Source organism: Lissotriton helveticus, chromosome 4_1, assembly GCF_964261635.1.
Source record: "Lissotriton helveticus chromosome 4_1, aLisHel1.1, whole genome shotgun sequence".
Classification (NCBI taxonomy): Eukaryota; Metazoa; Chordata; class Amphibia; order Caudata; family Salamandridae; genus Lissotriton; species Lissotriton helveticus.
This window is the reverse complement of record NC_136063.1, coordinates 376,490,860-376,508,152: the sequence shown is the minus strand read 5'-3', so window position 1 is coordinate 376,508,152 and position 17,293 is coordinate 376,490,860. Positions and strand designations below refer to the sequence as shown.

The following is a 17,293-nucleotide window of genomic DNA, read 5'->3' as shown; positions in this document are numbered from 1 at the left end:
ATAACAGCAAAATAATTGACAGTCTGTAAATAAGTCCATTAGTGGGGCTCTTTTTGACCAAATGGCAATGCAGCGCAGCTCCTCTGTACATAAACAGCAGAATGTATTCCATAAGAGTCCTGAAAGATCCACTGATGCCCAAAAATGTTCTTCTAACTCTTTAAAGAGATACTTCTTCTCATGTTGATCGATATCCCTAAGGGCCTTATAATGACATCCCTGATATCACCCAGTAACTCTTCTAGAGATCTACTGATAACAGAGGTATCAATAGGATCTCTTTAAGAATTACTGTGGGAACCAATAATTAAAATTTCCCAGTATGTCACTGTTAGGTTCTGCCTGATTTCAGCAGGCAGTGTCCCTGAGTGAGCATTAACCAGTAGTAAGGAATTTGTGTGGTTCAGGGAATGGTAGTGGTAAGGGGTAATAAGGGATTTTTAGGGTCATGGAATAGTAGGGTTAAATATTGAGCAGCATGAACAGGTAGTATGGGTGTTCAGGGTTCAGAGAAGGGTAATGCTAAATGGTTCTAAAGGGGCTTTAAGGTTCAGGGAAGGGTAATATGAAGGAGTAGCCCGGTGGTGGCTGCCTTCCATTCCATGCTGTGTTGCAATACTGGTATTGCCTATGGACTAATTAGATTACAAAGCTGATTCAATGTAGCGCTTAAGTGGGGCACCGCTTTGACAAAAGCTAGGATACAGCGTAAGTTTAAACAGTGAATCAGATGACCAAATAGGCATATGATTTTAGTTATAGAATGAGAAAAGCTGAGAAAAGAATTGAAGAAAAAAGGAGGCAAAGAGAACAAATCAGACATAATAGGAAGCTAATACTTTAGTTAAAAAGAGATAGGAAGAATCCTTGTAATTAGTGTGCAGAAGAACAGAAAGCAATTGACACAGTGATGGGCACTAAATTAAGAAAAAGAGGTTTATAAAAATATTCCATTTGGCTGTGAATATGAAACATTTCTGAAACTTTAGCTACCTTTATAGATTTTAAATGCCAGACAGTTAACGCATACAGAGTAGACCTTTTCGGTGTCGTGTCCAATTTAATATGTAACCAGACGTGTTTGTTTGAAAGAAGATAACAGTCCAAGGAAAGATGCCAAAGCAATATGGACAGAAATATTTTCTGAGAAATAATGCTATTTGATTATTGAAAGGAAACAAGACACTAGCTTAGAAAACAACTCCTGCATAGTAAGCAATCCAGAGAGATTTGAAAAGTATACATAACCTACTGGGTAAAATTCTACTGGGTAAAATTGCTGATATTATGTGCACTTTTTTATTGACTTGTGAGATTTGAGACAAAGCATGCTATTTGTAGAGATGTGTCACTCTTTTGCCGCAGTATCAAAATTGATTTTCCCTTACAAAAGACCTTGATTTTCTAAGTATTCTTACTCAGAACCCAATTACATAAATATGTGCCAACCACACACCAGGCATGGGGGCCAGTAATTCAAGTACATATCTATTGCAGAAAATCACATAAGCTTACTTCTGAAGTGACTGGACATTGGGGGTGCAAGCATTCTTTCTTTTGAGTGGAGCTCGCCCTTTTGCATCCACAAGCACTTCCAGGGTTGCATACCCAGCGGTGGTGATCCTCAGCAAGAGAAATTGTTTTGCAAATCACTTCATAGAAGTCTAAGATCTTGAAATCTCTAATACTCTGTCTAGGGCAGGAGGCCTGGAGAGTTCCCCTTGGAACATCAGGGTCCCCACTGTGTTTGAACCCTCTTATGAAATATTCAGGCCCTGGCAAAAATCAGCATGAAGTTCTGACTGCATCACCCATTCAAGTTGAATCTCTGCCCTCTCCTCGGATGAGACCATACCACCGTAACGCTTAGGGGGACCCTACCAACATAACACTTAGGGTGACCCTACCACCATAACGCTTAGGGGAGCAAGCAATGTTGATGGCTCCTCAGTGTACAGCAGTGAAAATAACTCCAGAAGCATCAGATGGCAATGTCCACTTGACTGGGAGAAACTACCACAATATATATATATATTTATTTACTATAGCAGCATTTCAACAAGAAATGATGTTCACATCGGTATTTACACTGTTCATATGCTGGTAGCAATTTAAGGTGGGCTTCTGGATAGAATGGAGAATCCAGGCGACAGGAAAAGTCAAACATTTATTCAGTATATGTAAATATTTTCAAAGGCAGATCTATTGTGGATAAGGTTAGAGCATTGATATTTATTGAGATTCTTGCAGTTTGAGGGGTTCTTTGAGAGTGGTCTTGAAGAATGGCGGAGATCACATAATTTCAGCAGTAAGAGAGTTCTAATGCAAGGGTCTGGGTCAGGAGAATGAGCAGATCCTATTTTATGTTATGTTAAAATAATTTATCGAGCGCTCAAATACCCACAGGTACCTTGGATTTAACTGCTCCAGAGCACGATTGACAGGACCCTAATTCTTTAATCTTTAATAGCCATATCTTGAGCTCCTTTCTAAAAGATAACAGGGTGGCCAGGGCCCTTATATGGGGGGGCGGGCTAATACAGAGCTTGGTTATTCCCATGATAATGCTTCTTTCTCCCCAATTCATCTTTTGGAATCTAGGGATTACCTGTTTCTTTACTCCAAGGGAGCAAAGAAGTCTTCTGGGTATGTACCACTCAAATATGTGCCTCAGGAACTCTGGGCCAGTGTTGTGCAGGGCGTTGTGAGCAGTGTAAAGGGCTTTGAACTTAATACGGCTTCTCACTAGAAAACAATGTAACATGTACATTTCCTGAGAAACAGATTGAAATTTGGGAATTCGTAGGAGAAACCTATCAGCTGCGTTTTGCACTGTCTGAAGCTTGTTAAGATGCTTTGCCTGCATGGTCATATATAAACATTTACAGTAATCTAGCTTATATGGTGCACATGGTGGTCTACTAGTGATTAGTAGATTATAGTTGACTGAGCATAAGTGATGAGTCAACAATGATCATAGCTGGGCTGAAGACAGCTAGTTTAAGGAAGAGCCATGTATGACTCTGAAGGCTAATATTAATACGTTATGAAGAGCTCTGGAAATAATTATGGCAATAGACAGAATGGTTAAGTCACTTTTCTACATTGGCAAGTATAATTATGTGTATGTTACACCAATCCCTCATCTATCTCTAAACAGATACAATGATACCATAAATAGATGGGCATTGTCCTTTTTTATTGTTTACTATCATCTAACTAAAAAGGGCAAAGTCAATACCCTAAACACTAAATGAGCCTCTAATTTCAGGTGCTGAACTAAATTGTGGAAAGAATAAACACATACTCCAAATTATGGTTTGCCTTCATGAATAGATCACAGTGTAAGTAACTTATTTGGGGCCTGAGTTAGAGTTCAGTGGACTCCATCCGCCTTATCACAAGTGCTTTAGGATATATTGCACTTGTAATAGGGAGGACGCGGTATCCGTCTCGTTTGTAAAGGAGTATCCCATCCGCCCAATCACAAGTGCCATAGGATCTAATGCACTTGTAATAGGGCGGAGAGGGTATCCTTCTCATTTGTGAAGGAGTATCCCGCCCGCCCTATCACAAGTGCCGTAGGATCTAATGCACTTGTAATAGGGCTTACGGAGTATCTGTCTCATTTGTAAAGGAGTAACCCATCCGCCCTATCAGAAGTGCCCTAGAATCTAATGCACTCGTAATAGGGTGGACAGGGTATCCATCTTGTTTGTGAAGGAGTAACCCATCTGCCCTATTACAAGTGCCATAAGAACTAATGCACTTGTGAAAGGGCAAACAGAGTATCCATCTAATTTGTGAAGGAGTAACCCATCCCCCAATCACTAGTGCCGTAGGATTTAATGCACTTGTGATAGGGGGACGGGGTATCCGTCACGTTTGTGAAGGAGTAACCCATCCGCCCTAACACAAGTGCCGTAGGATCTAATGCTCTTGTGATGGTGGAGGCGGTTTCCGTCTCGTTTTTGAAGGAGTATCCCGTCCGCTAAACTATAAAGCAGGCCTTTGGTTTTATTTGCATGGTGTGGATAGCTCCTGTTGGGAGATGCGAACCAAAAGGAGCTCAGATATCTTTCTAGCCACATTACCTTGTTCCAGCACATTTCTCACGCACATTTAATTGTGCAAGACCCTGTCTTCAAGCTGTCACCCTTGTCTAATGAACCATTCAACGCAGTGACAAAGGCTAGGAACAGTGTCTATTGCAAGTGACCTGCTAAGCGATTAGTACATTGAAATACAAATGTGATGGTCTTTCTGACAGTTGTTTATACAGTGAACTGACACGTGCCAAAAAGCAAGCTGGCTGGCGTTCAAAGAAAACACACAACAGATAAGAAAAAAAAATCAAGAGTCCAACAGCAACAGAATAATCTGAACAGCTTGCCTTGCTCCCGATCAAATGTCTGCGAGCAAGACTACAATTATTTTCAGAGCACTCCGAATTTTAGACAGCCTCACCGAAATTAAGCCTCTCCTAGTGCTAAGTTCATAAGTCAAGTTTCCAATCATTATTACATGCTTACACAGCTGAGAGCAATTACACCGCGGAGATGCCTCCCGACTTGCAGAGACCTGAGCGCACAATACATTGTGTGTACCGTCAACCTTTCAACAGCCTAAACACAATTTCACTCCAGAGTGATTATTTATTTTGTTCAAGCACTTAACAAGTATGTGTTGCTATTCTTAAACTGGTGGAGATGATTGACCACATCAGGCAGCAGTTTTTGAGTGAATTTTTATTGCTGTTATGTTGCAATTATTGCTACATTTATGACTTAGTTGTGTAGACAACTCAAGAATACAAATTTAAACAATAATAATTATATACGTCTTTTTGAATTATTATATAGATTGCATTAGTATTTTTTTTAAACACAGACAAAGATTGTAAGAGTATCAGTGTGGTGTACAATAGAAACAATGGTATATTTCCTAAAGATGGGTTGTGTCTAGGAAACGTGTAATTGTTCCTCTAGTACAGAGCTTTGATGCACACAAAGGTCTGGCCAAGCTTTAAAAAATACAATGAAATACGTTAACAAGGGGCCTCTGGTGCCATAATCACATTAATGCATGTTTGCCATTTGTGTGTTCAACTCAGCGCTTTAGTTTGTTGGAGGTGGCAGAGGGTGTCTGTAGGCACCACAGCAAAGGCTGGCCCATTGGCACCACAGCAAAGAATAGGAGAAAATAGACTGGCCAGGCTAAATCAGATGTATGTGAGCTGATAGATTGCCATCTGTGTACTTCTTGTGTTTAGGGGGCTAAACACAAAGATAAACATACATTTGAGTAAATCTACATCTGTAAATTTACTCTTACACTTTGCAGTAAAAATTCTGCTTTTGGCTGGTCACCATTTACAAGTGTAATTTTACTATAAAATGCAAATTTAAATGTCTCCACCCCATGAATTAAGACGGTGGTGTCTAATTTACAAGTGTAAAGTTCGTACAAGCAACTTTACACATGGAGGCGGACATCTCCACTATCTTGGTAGGGATCTCTCTATGGTAAAGTATAGAGAAAAGTAAAAAGTCTATTAAATGTCAAAAAGCGGTTACAATATTTTAATGATCAATATTAATGTAAATTAATTCAATATGTTTATTTTGAGTTTAGAACAAAATTAAAATGCCGTAGCACTAGCAACTCAATTTTGAATTTAATAATTTAAATTTTTTTTTAAAGATAATAAAATAGATTGAATCTATTTGGAAAGGTTTATTGTAAAAAAGCACCTAACATAAATGTTTTTTATTTATTGATTATGTTACATTAAATGATTATATATATTTTTAAGAAGTCAAAATATATCAATGCATTTTAATAATATTTCATATGAGATGCTATTTTATATCCCTGCCTCTTTAAGAGTACATTGCTTTACTAGTGGTTGGTCATGTGCTGCATTGGAGTTACTCCAGATCTAAGCTGGAGTACATTTACTATTGTTTTGGGTCCTTTTTGGCTGTGGTAACTTTAGAAATGCAGTTTGTGATTAGGAATTGACATACTCTTTTGTGAATCGTTGCCAGTCACTCCCAACATTACTCCTTAGCCCACTGTTAACCCCTCCCCTGCTCACTCTTAACCGCTCTCTGTTTCTTAATTTATGCTCAAGTGATGGATGTTTTGGCAAACTATAACCCTGTACTACCACTACTGTGCAAAGTCAGCTCCAAGACACATCTTGCTAAACATGAGAAAAGCAATTAACACAAAAGGGATGACTGCAAATGCAGCAATGACCCTGACTCTGGATGGGTGTCTCCAGGTGCTTTTTGTAAATTTGCACCAATGAAGTGTATTGCAATTGCATATGTGTATATATTTATTTATTGAGCTTTGTATTGCCCGAACGTGACCCAAAGGCAACAGAGTGCTTTAAAGAGTTAGCACAGAAGCAATTACATGAGTTACATAAAAGGTAAATAACAGTACATAATAACCATATAAAAAAAGAGAATATGATAGACAGTATGATATGTGAACGATACAGCAGCAATTACACAAGTTACATTAAAAGAGTAAGTACAAAGTGCATTGTAGTTGTATAAAAAAGACAGTAGGATATGCAAATGACATAGTTCTGAGGAAGTTAAGGTAGGGAGTTGCGAAGTTGGGTAGGTGGAGACATCGTTTTTACTCAAGGCAGTGGTACTCAAATTTAAATGGAGGGTGTGGGGTGAGAATGTCATGCCAATCGGATTGTTTAGAGGGGAGGGCTAGGTGTTTATTAACTAGAAGGTTCGTAAGTTTCTTCTAGAAGTGAGGGAATGAGTGATTGTCACGTAAATCCTGAGGCTATGAATTACAGATTCTGGTAGCATTCCCGGGGCGCTCCTAGGAGCGTACCCAGGTGCGCGATTTTTCTTTCTTAAATTTGTGCAGAATCAGGAGTAGACTGTTGGAGGTTTGAAGGGGTCTTTTTGGCTGGCTTTTGATAGTTTGTGAGGTAAACTGTTTTTCTATGACGAGAGCTTTGTGGGTTATGCAAGCAGTTTGTAATATACATCTTGCCTCGATTGGTAGCCAGTTGAGGTCCATGAAAATGGGAGTGCTTTGGTCAAAGTGACTCTCCCCTGACAGTAACCTGCCTGCTGCATGGAATATAGCTTTCAAATGGACTAAATGTATTTTTTGAGGTGCCCGTGATCATTGCATTACCATAGTTCCTTTTGAAGAGGACTGATGATTGTACCACAGTCTGTAGGTCTTTAATGGAAATGAAGGGCTTTATTTTTTTAAGGTGTTTCAATGTGTGGAAGGCACTTTTAACTGAGGCATTAATATGCTCTTTCATGGTCAGGTTTTTGTTAAGTGTAATCCTTGGAAATTTTACACAGTTAGAGATGAATCATTTGCTGTTTAATGCATTGAGGCTGATGAACCAGATATCAATGGGGAAGGGGTTTTCTTTTATTTGGATGAACAGGAGTTTGGTTTTGCTGGCGTTAATCTTAAGATGGTTGTTGGTCAGCCAGGACTGAACCATGAAAAGAGTGCTATTTAATTGCTGATGTCTTTAACTGATGAGATTTTAATTTAGATTTGAGTGTCATCTGCAAAGAGATGATAGGCAATTCTGGCTTGTTTCGTGACCATTGCAAGGGATTCCATAGAGTAGTTGAAATGGGCAGGAAACAAGATTGACTCTTGCAGATCCTCTTGTAAGACTGGAGTTGCTTTTGAGGTGGAGTTGTTTAATTAGATTAACTGAACACGTTGATTCAGGAAGGAATAAAACTACTGAAGGATAGTTCCATTGATTCCTGCAGTTGTGAGTCATGTTTGACAGTATCAAAGGCAGCCGAAAGGCCCAGGAGGACTAGGGGGCTGGCCTTGTCTTCATCGAGAGGTATGTGTAGGTTATCTGTGATGTTCAGTAGTGCAGTCTCTGTGCTGAGCCTTTCCTGAACCCATATTGGAAGATGTTGTGCAGGTTGTATTTTTCAATATGGTTGTTGATCTGTGCCAGCTCACATTTTTTGATGATTTTGGCCAAGGGGGGAGGTTGGTTGGAGGTCTGTAGCTGGTACGGTTGTTCTAATTGGCGTTTGATTTTTAATGAGGGGGGAATTGCCCGACTTTGAGGGAGGTCATCGTGGAGACTCTTGATAATGAGGAGTTGATGAATTTGGTCCACGTAAAAGAGATGATGTGACTAAGATTTTTTACAAGCACAGCAGGGAAAGGGTTGGAGGTGTGCGATGTTGGCTTCATGCATATCAGGGATATAATCTAATTGTTGCCACGTTTGCATCATTTTTTAATTGCAAGGGGTTAAGGCTGGAGTTCTGGATTGCTGAGAGGTGGAGTTCAGGGAGATAACTTTAGTAGGAGGTAAGGCCTTGTGTGGATCCTCTTTGCACGGTGGGTGTCCCTGGTGTAGGGTATGGAAGTGGGTGGGTCAAGAGAGAGAGAGAGTTTGATGCTAGTTATTTTTACAGAGTCGAATGTTGTGAACTCTTCTCAGTGCTTAGTAGAGTCATTGATTGAGTTTTGAGGTAACTAGGAGGTTTGCTGTTTGATGATGTTGAAAATGTATTTCGGTCTGTTCTTTGATTAGTCAAGTTGGGCTTGAAAGAGGAGGATTTTTCTCACGGAGATTGTGATTTTTCTCTTTCTGTATTCAGCTCGGAGGATAGAGAGATTGGTTAGTGAGGGATGTTGTCATCAATTTCTTTCATCCAATTGGAGTTGTCGCCTCTCATTGTTAAGGTCTTATTAAACCATACTCCTTGATTTCTTAAGTTTCGGTGGGAGGACTGTGTCAAGGAGTTCTGCCATTTTTGTGTTGTAGTGGGCGATGAGGTCACAATTGAGGTGAGTTCGGTTGGAGATGAAATTTGGGAACTGGCTAATGCTTCCAAGTCTCCCTGGGAGATTCGTTGTGTGTTCCTTGCTTGGGATGGATAGTTTGGGGGAGGGCCTTCGGTTGAATGGCATTGAGATACAAAAGGATTAGGTGGTGGTCAGTCCAGTCAGAGGGTAAGATACAACGAAGGGATAAAGTGTTATGCTGAGAGATGAATGTGTCAAGGGTAGAGATTAGAATTGTGAGTTTGTTGATTGCAGTGTTGGGTGAGATTGTTCACTTCAGGGAGGGAGGATAGGGCTTGTACTATTGGGTCTTCATCATTGTTCAGGTGCAGGTTTAGGTCTCCATGTATAATGTCTGTGCTGCCTTTTTGGGAGCATTGCGATATTAGATCTGTTAAGTCTTCAAGGAATTGTGAGTTTTCCCCTGGAGGTTGATAGATGACATGAAGGTTGATGGGCTTGGGGAATTTAGAGGAGAGCTGAGCTCCTAAATATTTAGAGGTAGGGTATTTGGTAATGCGTAGGGGAGTTAAGCAAAGATTGTTTTTGTGTATCATGGCTAATCCACCACACCTTCGATTCTTGTAGTCACTGTGAATGATTGAGAAGCCTGTAGGGGTGAGGAGATCGATGAAAGGGGATGAGTGATCGTTCAGTCAGGTTTCAGTTGGAAATCGGATGTCAATTTTGTTTCTCAGGATAGTATCAGCTATATCAGTGGTGTGCTTGACTGCTGACCGACAGTTTAGTAATATGGTAGTGATCTCAGACCAGGTTGGATGGTAGTTAATTGAGCAGGCTTTGAGTGCGGCAAGTGGTCTGGGTCCTAATCATGCCAGGAATGACTAGAAGCTTGCAGTTGCAGGGTTGGCAGAAGCATTGTCATTAGTGTTGCTCAGCATTACAGCTTCCCACTGTGGCAATCTGGTTATGATGCATTTCGGATTAAGGGGGTGATGAGTGTGGGTAATATTTTGCCTAGGGGTAAGGTATGGGCGTCAGAGTGCATGTTTGTGTCAGGCTCGGAGTTAACATAGATATGTGCGGTTGGGGCAGGATGTAGCTAATCTTTGCTTCCTTACTCAGTGAAGAAATTTCATCTAGACTAGTGTTGATTTAGTGTTCTAGACAAGCTAATATAGGGTTCAGTTGAGAGACAATTGGGTCAGTGGTGGGGAATGGAGTATGATGAAGTGGAGTCTAGGGATGAATCCAGCCTGCTGAGGTTAGTGGCTTAGAGGCTTCAGGTGTGATAGATGAGTCAAGCTGGGCAGAGGTGGTGTGCCATGGTGAGGGGAAAGGTAATTCTAGTGATGAAACTGCAGCTTCAGGGTGTCTGCTTGTGGAAGAGGCTGTGGGGTGTTTTAATTTAGCAATGATTAGATTAAGCATTAGCAGAAAACATCTTGTGTTTAGAGACTATCTTGTCCGTTTTACAGAATCCATTTTGTATTTCTGTCGGCCATTTTGTTTGCCATGTGCTCTGTCCTACCTTCCTATCAACTGCTCTTGAAATCTGCCTAGAGACAAGATATATATTATCCTCTTCTGCTGTGCACATGCCCAGTTGAGCTTACAGCTGTCCCCAACAAGTAACTGTCAAGATGTTTCCACCAGAATTAGCTAACTGTCAGCCCCTCCCACTTGTTGGCAGCACACTCTCTGTATGAATTTGAATTTGAATTTGAAGGGATTTATATAGCGCTCATACACCTGGCGGTTTCTTGGCGCTAACTAGCAACTGCTACTCGGTGGGTCGGAAAGGGGGGGAAGGTGAACATTCAGGATGGGAAAGCTTGGGTGAAAAGGAAAGTCTTAAGGTCTCTGCGAAAGAGGGGGTACTGGGTGCAGGTTCTGAGGGACAAAGGGAGGGAATTCCCAAAAACTGGACCCGCAGTTGCAAACTTGGAACCACCCCACTTCTTCCGTTTGAAGCGCGGAACCATGAGAAGGTGGTGGGAAGAGGATCGGAGGTCTTGTGAGGGAGTGTAAGTTTGAATGGCAGCGTTGATGAAAGAAGGGGCAGAACCTGCCCGGGCTTTAAAAATGGTGCAGCCTAGCTTGAATAAGACGCGCTGCCGAACAGGGAGCCAGTGCAGGGAAAAAAGGAGGGGAGTTACATGATGAGATTTAGAAAGGTTAAAAACCAGCCGAGCGGCCTGGTTTTGAACCAGCTGAAGGCGCCTCATGAGGTAGTCGGGCATGCCGTGGTAAAGGACATTGCCATAGTCTAGGCGGGAAGTTACCATGGCCAGAAGAATTAGTTTGAGCGCGTCTGGGGCGAAAAATCGTGAGACTCTGCGGATGGTCCTGAGTGAGAGGAAAGCTGAGGAAACCACAGCAGATACTTGAGAGTGTAGGGAGAGTTGATTATTGATTTTAAATCCAAGGGTTTTGACAGAGGGTACAGGAGTGGGTGGGGAACCTAGTGAGGGGGGCCAGAAGGAGGAGGACCAGGGACTGGAGCAACCACCTGTCAACACCAACTCGGTTTTATCGGGGTTGAGTTTCAGGTGGTTGTATGACCTTATATGTATTTGAAACCAGCATTCTGTACCTTGTACCGCCTTCATTTGAGCTCCTGTGTGGGTATAAAAGGACCAAGGTCCTTCTAGTCAGTGTGCTACCTCATACACTTCCGAAGGATGTTGTGTGAATGTAATACCACCTCATGAGGTTTATTAAACTCTGTCTTTTCTATTCCAGTTTCTGTGCCAACTTCTTTCTATTGGTCTAGGGACTCTGTTCAGAGAAGGGCGAATCCCTTGCATTGGTAGGCCTGGCTGAGGTTTGCTACTACAGGGGGGGGCTAAAGGTGGAGACAGTGCGAGGGGTATTTGGAGTAGAAGGTTCAGCTAGTAGAGGGGTTCATGGAAGGATTCTCTGGGAAACGGTAGAGGTGTATTGGTGGGAGCGGATGGCAAGGAGATGCAGTGCGCAGGGAAGTGGTTATCATAAATAGATAGGTTTTGTTCAGGGGCTTGGATTAGGATGGTTCCATTTTTTTAAATGGTTATGAACAATTCTCCGCTAAAATTCTTGGCCGGGGATACAGTTAGTTTAGATCCATAAATTATGTTGATAGTATTGGTTACTTGAAGGTGTGGAAGGAAGGTTTACCTCTATTTGGCGGGTCTTATAGTGTAGAAGATACAGTCCGTTTTATGGCCTCCAAAAGGAAGCACCATCCTTTTGAGATTTTATGGCTTTCAATGAGTTCTCCCTAATCATACAGGGTACACTGATTTCTCAATACAATTTATTACAAGCTCAGGCTACCAAACATTGTGGAGGCTGTAGTAATGTTACCTTAAATGCATGTTAACTATGTAATGGGGCCACAGAAGCCACAGAATGGAATTAAGAGCCTGTCATCACAGTGTCCCAAACATGTTTACCTTAGAATGGCCCAGGTCAGTTGCAGTAGTGGTGTCTGGCCTGTAGGTGTCAGAGGGTTGCTAGTGAATATAGACCTTATGCACAAATCAAGATTGATCCGCCTCATTTACCTTCTAACAACAGAGGCATAATAAACCTATCACTTCAGGGTCTATACTTGAAATGTACCAAATCAATCCTATTGTAAGAGGCAGAGCTGTTAGGAGGAGGGCCCATATACACAGGTGCTGAATCAATGACTCTCTCACTCGGCTGAACTTTTGGTAATATTCAGCAAGAAATCTTAATAACCTCCAAAAATAGACTAGCATAACCATTTGGTGAATAATATGTTTTTTCCCTTTAGCCGGCCGGAATAAAGCATTATTTTAAATGTGATTGTTTACACCACAATTTATCACAAATGTGCGTTTTGGGGGTAATGTCATCTTCTTATGAGCAGCCATAGTGCCTTGGATTTAGCAACTTCTTGAAGTACAGGAAAGCTGTACAAAGGAGTGCTTGACATTTTTAACCGTGTATGCTAATTTGTGTGCTGTGCAGCTCTTTTCCATAAACATGAGTGGTAATGTAAATCACTTGGGAAATTCCTCGTCCACAGGATTGTTAGAATGATTTTAGTGTTCTAGTCTTCTCAATAGACGCTACTCAGACAAACTCCTAAAATAGATGTTGGGGAGTAAAGGAGACAGGCAAGGAGGTCTCGACAAGTACAGCGAATATTCTCTGTATAATACAAAAATAGTGCAGACACATAAAGTTCCCTGTTAGCTGCCTGAACCTCTCACATTAGTAATTGCCGTCATTTCATGCATGAAATTATAAAGTAAAATGTAAGTCATTTGTGGTAAGGGTTTAATGGAGAATCTTTTCCCAAGGCCAATGTTTCTTCCACTTAGCTAAAGCTCGGCTATTCATTGGGTGATTGGAACATAAAAGAATCACTGGCAATGTCCTTAATAGCCAACATGTAAAGTCACAGCCTCGCCTTCATCTTCCACTCATCAACTCGGGATGAAATAAATAATGTGTATTTTAAATTTACAGTGCTTCAAGGTAAATGGCAAGTGATGTGAAAGCATTCGGCTAATAGGCACATTCACCGCCTGTTAATGGCGCCCATCTGCAAATCGCTTCAAGATTTTACAAAGAAATTCACTTACACAAACTTTGTTCAAGTCATGTAAACGTTCATAGTGAAACCCACAAAAATATGGAAAATATGACTTGAAGGCGCCCTGCCGCTTTCAAATGCAAATTACATTACAAAGGTCCCAGTATGAAACACCAGTCACAGTACTGGAGTAATGTTCTTCCAGAACACCTATGAGCGTGTGGAAGTATGGTGCAAACTATGCCTGCCCAGGATTCATGATTACCTGGGGGAAGTAGAAGTATACTCTTTCTCTCAATCCACCCCTAAAATGAGTGCATATTTGCTGGTTCGAAATGAAAATTTCCAGCCGCAGTCATGATGCGCAGGGGGGCAGCAGGGAAGAGGGGGTCAGGTTTTAATTTAATAATTTTTAAAAATGTAACGGACCTTTCTGCCGGCTGAGTCCCATGTCGTCTCTGCTCCTCTCCTGCTCTCCTGCCTCCAGCAGGAACAGGAAGCATACAGCTAGACTCCCAGTCCCACCCCTAAGCCAATCACAAAGCTGCAAGCAGCATTGAGATTGGTCAGGACACCGTCCAGCCAGGGGCAAATGGCCCAACCATGTTCTCCATGTAATAAACAATCAGTTAGCAACAAGGCATAGAAAAAGATGATGGGCGCTCAGCAAACAGTATCAAGAGGTAGTTGTACTGCAGAGGGTGCTACCAGGCGAGGAATGGTAGGTTGAAATTTCCACCCCAAAAGTTCCTTCAGAAAAGGGACATGGAGAACATCTATACAAATCCTCTCCGAGCACACATTAAGTAATAGATGGTCAACAAAAGTCCCAAAGTTTCCAATATTCAAGTCCACTTTTAATCCTTAGACATCCGTTCAGGGACATAATTCAATTCATATTCGATTTTCATCAATACAGCTTCATCAACAGCATGGCTTAGTTCATCAACAATGCAACTTGATATAGTCGATTTGTCAACAATGCAGTTTCCTACAGCCTAAGTCCACTATCCTTACTCCTTTGTTGTCACCAATCACAACTGGTAACAGGGCAAAAACCCAAACCTCGTTTCAAAAGAGAAATTATTTCTGGGGTTAGAACAAAATCAGACAAATTGACAACACCTATTTTGTTTGGGCTCTCAATACAACCTGTATCTATTGCTTCTTCCAAGAGCGTGTTCTTATACCCTTTCTTTCTTTTGCCTGACCCATGTCCTCTTGCACCTCTTCTGGTCTTTGTATATCTAGTTTTCTGTGCCTTGTACCCGTATCCCGAATTCCCATCCTTATTCAGCGTATTTCCTTTAAAAAACTATTCTCTACAGCCTGGTTGGAGATACCCTCTCCTGGGTCTTCACTCTCACTACTGGATAAATTACTGGATGATATAGTTGTCTCACTGATAACTGAGGAGTCCTCATTCCTTCCTGGGCTTGAATCATTATTAACAAGATGGTCAAAACGGTTGGCAAGTGTAAAAATTCATCCATTCCTGTGATGTATCTCATCACATTTGAGTTTCCTTGCCTTTCTCCATCTAATCTCGTCCTGGAATTTAGTCAGGACTTCTTCTAGAATAGCATAGTTCTTCTCTGTGGTCACAGGTACATTTTCAGATGTAATTCTTTCTTCTAACACCTGAATCTCTTGAAGTAATTTCATCAGCTTTCTGTGTTCATTTTCAATCAAAATAATCATTAAACTCTTCAAGCTATTAGTTAATTCCCTTTACCATTGAATTAATACATCTGGTTCAAGGTCGTCGTAGGTTGGTATAATATGTGACCTTAAGCCATGTGGGATCCTATAGGTCCCAGAGGGCTGACCAAAGCAGTCATGCGCACACAACTCCTGCCCAGCCCTGCTTGCAGAGCAGGCCCACCCACCCGCTACCAAACCCTTCTGCTTTCTCGTAGTGCAAGAAGCAGAATCATAAAATGGTAGTTATTACCATTTTATGATTCTGCTTCTTGCAATGTGAGAAAGCAGTGAGGCAACTGTTGTAACTGAAGTTAATGCCCCTTTCCCTTTCCCCTGTTCCCTGTTTTCCCCCCTCCTCTTTACCCCATGTTGGTACATTCCCCTGGACCGCCAGGCGCTCGCTGTGGAATGTTGACACAGTGACCCGGGCCTCCAGGTTGACAAGCTGACGGCAGTCTGTGTGTTATTCTGGCAATAAAGAAATTGACACTTGACTCTGGTGTCATTCGTCACTACATTTCTTGGCGACGAGGAGAAGGAAACTGGGCCAGGGACAGTGACTGCCGTTTCCCTGGTGTTTACTGAGCGCTTGTCAAGTAAAAGAAAATATCCACGGAGCCTGTGAGAAAAGAACATGAGCGCGAGCAACCCTTTCCTGCTGTCACGAATGCTGTGTAAATCAAACAAGTAAGGTGACAAGGCTTATCAAAGCAAACCAAGTTCATAGACTATCGGAAAAAGAATTATATTTCCAATCTTGGTGGGGGTTGTCGACTGGATCGAGTGCCAGGTCGGGCACAGCGCTATCTTTTTGACAGGGTTTGTCAATAATATATGAGGGTGGATTTCAGGCTGAAAGAGGTCGGGAGCTGTCTCCAGTCAGAGACTAATTTTTAAAATAACATTGTTGTGGGAGTTAATGCAATCGGTTGCCAGGTCGGGCATCGTGCTTCCTGTTTCTGCTGGGAAATTTTAAGAAGGAACTAAAGCTGAGTTGAAGAAAGGAAAAAGGGGTGAGAGTGCGCTCATTCCCGTGTGCCGGTCGGGCACAAGCTTAAAGCAGAGGGGAAGTGCGCGCTGTACGTAGACACTAATGGTCATGACTGAACCTTTCACACGAGCACAGTTTGAAGGTGGTCTGTGGTACATTTTTAGCCTGTTTTCTGCTGTGACAAGCTCGTAGTTTACCACACAGCGCGAGGCTCCAGCGTGGACAAGCTGTCTCGGCGCTTACTGTTCATGAGTGATTGGCTTCACTTCAAAGCTCCCTGCGCGCACTGTTAAACAGCGCTGAATAATCCTCTACGCTAGCGGAGCGCTCACCTGCAATCCCCATGTGGGGACTCCGAGTTTTATGTTCGCTTCCCACTCTGGTGAGGGCATTGTGCTGAGGTATTGTGAGGGGCAGCAGTCCAGTGAAGTGCGTTTCAAGTGATAACAGCGCCATTTCAAAAGCCGACTTCTCTCTGACTGGAACATTCTTGAGGGGAAGCTTCTCCACAGGAAGTTCCCGCCTGCAGGAGAAAAAGCAGGCAGTTTAATTGGACAAAATTCTTGTAACTGTGGAGACAGAAAGAGGACTGCTTAAACCTCTGTGTCAATGTTATGGTCTCAAAGTGGTACAAGTATTAGGTGGCAAAGTTATAAAAGGGAAGATTTATGGCAAATGCGAGTGAAAATCCCTCAGTTTAACATTGGCAGCTACTGTGGAGAGTTGGCTCAAATATTTTTCCCTACCCTTTCATATATTGTTACCCTTAGCTGAGATAACATATTCCCACTAGGTTTTTAGGAAATACATGGCAATGGCAGGTGCAGGAATGAGCCAACCTCCACCTTTCCTCAATGAGTTAGGAGAACCAGTTATCCCATGGAGGAGGTGGGAAGGTATCTTTAAATCTTATCTGATAGCAATTGGGGGTAGCAACTACACCAATATAAGGAAACAACATATATTGCTACACAATTTGGGCACACATGGGAGGAAAATATACGAGGACATAACTGGGAGATTGATTGAGGATGAGCAAGAGGAAGTGGACGAAGGTGTCAATGTTTATGAAAGCACGCTGAGGGAACTAGCGTCTCATTTTAAGGAGAAAATAAATGTGGTGATGGAAAGACATAAGTTCTTTAAGAGAGTGCAGAAGAGGGAGGAGAAAGTGAGCAATTATATAGCGGTATTGAGAGGATTGTCCGCCACGTGTGTGTTTGGTCAACTCACGGATTCTTTAATAA

General features: G+C 41.9%; 1 protein-coding gene across 3 annotated transcripts in view; it reads right to left on the bottom strand.

The window, feature by feature from the left end:
• RSPO2 (R-spondin 2) overlaps positions 1–17,293 on the bottom strand; it is a 391,996-nt gene that overhangs the window by 248,504 nt on the left and 126,199 nt on the right. Inside the window, exon 1 of one of the 3 annotated variants that reach the window (XM_078686881.1) lies at positions 16,379–17,164. The exons of the other annotated variants lie outside the window; for them this stretch is intronic. Within the exon in view, the coding sequence (XP_078543007.1) occupies positions 16,379–16,502 (124 nt within the window). The 5' untranslated portion in view covers positions 16,503–17,164. Of the gene's footprint in view, positions 1–16,378; positions 17,165–17,293 lie in introns of those variants that run through there. 3 annotated transcript variants of the gene reach the window in all.